We start from the raw sequence: 4629 nt of genomic DNA, 5'->3' as shown, positions 1-4629 counted from the left end.
ACATCTTTCTGTTACTATTTTATTACATGCTCCAGCAGAAAGTCAACCGTTAACTTTCTTTTTCGTTCTGCAGCAAATTGTCTACTTATTTTTTATTTTTTTAATAGTAGAATGTTTTACGGCGCTCGCAACTGCATAGGTCATATGAGCGCGCAGGACACACCAAATATTTTCAGTTGGTAGGAAATGTGTCTACTTACTTAAACCTGTCACATTCTATTTCATTGGATTATCTGTTATTTCCATGTGAAATTAATTTTTTTTAATGAAAGAAAAGAAATGAATTATCTCTATTCAGAGAAAAATTTTGAAAGAATAGAATATACACAAATGAACAGGATCCTACATCAAAGGCATAAGCAAATTTTTAAAAACCCATTCCCATTTCATTAGTCATCTTATTTATTATTTTTCAAATCAGAAGGACTATGTAAAACAATAAATCAAAGTTTTTCTGTTTTCCAGTTTTCTATTTCACAATCAAAATGTAATAATGTTTTTAAAAAGCATAAAGAGTGGGAAGAGGAATTACGGAGCGTGAGCAAGAAAAAGAGATCTGTGCTGGTTCAAGAAACTGACAAAGAGAAAGACATAAATAGTTCGGGACTGCAAGATAAATACTGTGTACAGCTCTGGGTAACAAAAAAGGCTAGCTGAAAAGGTTTTTCAGTGCAAAGGAATTGTCTTTTCAGGTAGAAATATGGTGGTGCAACAAAAAAAAAAAGCATAAAGCAAAAACAAAATGACTCATGAATGGAGATATGAGAACTACTTCTACAACAGTTGCCTGGCTTTCTACCGCTACATTCAAAATTTTCAAAGTTGAGAGTGTCCATGATGCACCCCTTTTAAAAATTGTCCACTCTGGGTCGTAGTCCATTATTTTGAGAAAGAAAGTAAAAACAAAAATAATAAAAGTAAATGATATCTTCCAATTATATCGTTTTCACAAAAAAGTTTGGCAGTGCATTTAATTCATCAAATTACTGAACTAGGACTGCAGTAGTTGCAATAGAATAGACTAAAGGGAAAAGTTATGTCAGATAGTTATGTTTTTTCTTCATCGGTAGAAAAAGATGTAGAGCCTTTATAATCTATTTCGTTACAGGAAAAGTATTTATAAAATTTAATGGATAAGAAAGAAAAAAACAAAGAACCCAGACACCAAAAAAAAAAATCAACAAATCTTAAATGACTGCACCTGAACTGGTCAGCAAAACTGAAAATAAAGTTTGACCGAAGCAAATCATAAAAATGTACAATACAAAAACCAAAACAACAGAATTTGAACACAACAGAAGTGAAGTCATTAACGTGAATACATGAGCAGACTGCCATGACTTTGATGAATACAATGAGGGAAACATTGATGAATATAAATGTGAGGTATCCATGGTGAAATCAAGCGCTCGTCAAAATAATTAAATCGAGGAAACTGGCATTTTTTTGTCCATTCGGCAATTTTTATCGAATTTTTGTTTTTTTACTCAACATCTTAAAGGTCCATTTAAAATCACATTTCTGGATGATTTCTGTGTGGATATTACTGAAAAATGCTGATTTAAGGCACAATATAATAGATTTGCAGTTTCTAAGGACTCTCAAACTTTGGAAGTCACTAAACTTTGACTGCCATTTTCTCGCTAATGTTCCCTCCGAAAACAGTCGACCCCCACCTCCTTCAATCGCAAATATCTCTACTTCTATTCGTGATATATGAGTATCTTTTTACCGAAAACAAGACAAATTAAAAGGCTTTAAAAAGACACCAATAAATCCACATGTCCAAAAATTGACGAGCACCTGATTCCACCAAGTCGTGACACAAATATGCTTGCTTGTTATGAATTTGTTTTTATTTAATTAGGAGTGTTTTTTCTCTCATTTTTGTTATATAATATCTTCCCAAAAGAAAAAAAAAAACAAGCCCCAAGGCTCCATCTACCAGCAGGAGGTGCAAACAGCAGCCTAAAAATACACCCAAAAGCTAATATATCATAGATTGTGATTTATAAGACCTCCATAGGAGAGTATTTTAATAACATATAAACCACACACACTACTTTAATTTCCTTTTCATCGTGGAGTTTGTTTAAATTTCTAAAGCGCAATGACACCCCTTCCCTGAAAGAGCATCCTGCACAGAAATAGATTCGCCAACCGGGAAAGGACAACATTTTACACATTCCTAGACACAACAGAATCCCAGCTTGCAACATAACAATAGACTCTATATATATCCTTTTTCTATATTCCTATTTTAGTCTTCTATATTACCAGACATGCAGAATGCAACTAAGACATTCTGCCATTCATTAAAGAATGTAGGAGTTTTTACGTCCCCCTCAACAGATGTTTTTAGGGGTGGGCTTCTACCCTGCCTAACACTAGAGCCCTTTTTGGGGGCCTAAATAGCTTCTTAAATTTCATCTTCGTGAGACATGGAGATATACTGAATAAATGACAAGACAATTTCTTCCACATGAAACACATTAGCCTGAATCAAGATCTGGAATATAAGTAAGTTCATTTTAATATCATTTTCACCTCTAGTTTACAGCTATAGAGACGAGGCTGGAGTACTACTCAGCTTGAACTTATGGTGTCTGTGTATCCTTTTCTTTCGGGGAGGCTTTCCCGTCCCTAGACTAGACAAGAAACTAGATTTTAAAATTTGCAGATAAGAGCCAGATTAATAAAAGAACCAGCCACAAAAAGAAAATCTGCGTCTACAGAACTAGAACTAACATTTTTCCTTTTGAAATTTTTCAGTACCGTTACAAGTATCAATTATCATATAGATCAGATCTAGCTAGATCTAGATAGTCTTGACTCAGTAGTTATATAATGAAAACGAAGTGTACGGCTAGCTTGATAGTCTAGTAGTATGGCTAGACTGCCAGTCCAGTCGTACTTAAATCTAGGTTCGGCCCTATTGACCGAAACCGAAACCCGTTGTTGAGTACACAGGTCTCATTATTAGAGATCTAATATTCAGGTTTAAAATACATGGTTTCGTCTCAAATACAAATATACTTTTGGTACTGCAAACTAAAAATTTATTTACAATTCAGTAGGCCTATAGATCTAGATAGATTTTTTTCTGTTCGTCAGTCTAGCCATCATAAGTACGGCTAGCCCAGCCGTCTAAGTCTAGACGTCATTCATGATTAAGTACGGTTAGCCTAGAGCTTCCTGACCTATATATGAAAAAGGAAGCCTACAAATCCCACCAATACAGTGATACAGACCTATCCAACCTGTAAGTGTTAGGCATCTAAATTGAACTAAGATCCTAGCACAACAAAAGCTCACGTTGAGCAACACCACAGTACCCACCCACCCCAGTGAGGAATGGCAGGATGAAGAAAATTTCTTTTTAAAAAAAAACCCCAAAAAAGGCAATAATCTAGATCTAGATATAGATCTAGATTCTAGGCTAACCGTACACACAGCAAGATGCATAATGTAGAGTAGATACTTACCATAATCTTTAAGTACTCTTCCGTCAGCAGCGTCAATATCGTCATCTTCACCTCGAGGTGAAGCACTTCGCAATTCAAATTTCTCGGGGCTGTTGCTAAACAACTTTCTCTCTTCCTCTATTTCTTCCACAGTCGGCACTGCGTCGAAATCATCGTCTCTCCGTGTATCAGCCATCGTCGAGTCGACTCTGCACGCGCAGGCTCTAAGAGATGCGCAAACAAAGATACTCCAAACGCTTGTCTCTGTAAACAAAGTGCGCCTTGCACCTGAGCAAATTTCAAACCAGTTTACAAAGCACAACAAGGATGACTCTCTTCCGACCCAGTTTGTTTTGATCTTGATCAATGGTGCTTACTTCCGGGATCGAAGAGCTCAAGTTTACTGCAGATGAAAAATCTAGTTTCCACACGCAGGAGATGTAGCCCCATCCGTCGTAAGCCCAGCACATCTTCTGCCCAGTCAACCGTGAAAAATCCCCTCCCTCCCCCAACGCCTACTCCTAACTGTTAGTGTTAGAAAGTAGGCCTAGGCGTTGCCCTCCCCCCAGCAGCCCAAGGCTGAAACCCCTGGCCAATAAAACCCGTTGAAACGTTTGACCCGGCGTTAGGCCCTTGTCATGTTCAAGTTAACATCAACGGTAATTAATAGGCCTAGAAATATATAACTATGATAAAATATAGATAGTAGATCCACTATTTTTTTAAATCATTCAAAAACCATGTGAGAATATTGCCGGGCCCGCATTATGATCTTCTGTTTTGCCTGCAGATCTAGAGCTACTACTAACAGCCAACCCCACCGGTTTTACTATTTTTACCTGTATGTACATTTCTGTGGTGTACATGTACTTTCATGCCATTGGTCTGCATCAAGTTTTCAAAGTTAGCATGAGAGGAGAAATAAAAGTTTAAAATAGCTTTCGTTCGAAATTCGAATGTGTAAATGTTGTATGCGAGTGTGCGTGTGTGTAGGTGTACATGTACTTATATTATGCTTGTGCGAGGTGTGCAAGGTTGTGTATGTAATGTTCGCGTGTGGGGCGTTTGGCCTATGCTTGTTTGTGCGTAATGTGAGTGTGTTTAGAGAGAAGGGATGAGGCGTAAGAGATATAATGAAGAAAAGAGATTGAGAGGGCAGGAAGGG

General features: G+C 37.1%; 1 protein-coding gene across 1 annotated transcript in view; it reads right to left on the bottom strand.

Annotated features, from left to right (window-relative positions):
* LOC101857965 (choline transporter-like protein 2) overlaps window positions 1-3926 on the bottom strand; it is a gene marked incomplete in the record, with an annotated part of 63750 nt that extends 59824 nt beyond the window's left edge. The window contains 1 exon segment of the mRNA XM_035971190.1: window positions 3486-3926. Within this exon segment, the coding sequence (XP_035827083.1) occupies window positions 3486-3660 (175 nt within the window).
* Window positions 3927-4629: the final 703 nt, after the last annotated feature.

The sequence above is a fragment of the Aplysia californica genome, unplaced genomic scaffold (assembly GCF_000002075.1).
Source record: "Aplysia californica isolate F4 #8 unplaced genomic scaffold, AplCal3.0 scaffold00390, whole genome shotgun sequence".
In the NCBI taxonomy this organism is placed as follows: Eukaryota; Metazoa; Mollusca; class Gastropoda; order Aplysiida; family Aplysiidae; genus Aplysia; species Aplysia californica.
Note: the sequence above shows the minus strand (reverse complement) of the source record. Positions and strands in the feature narration are given on the sequence as shown.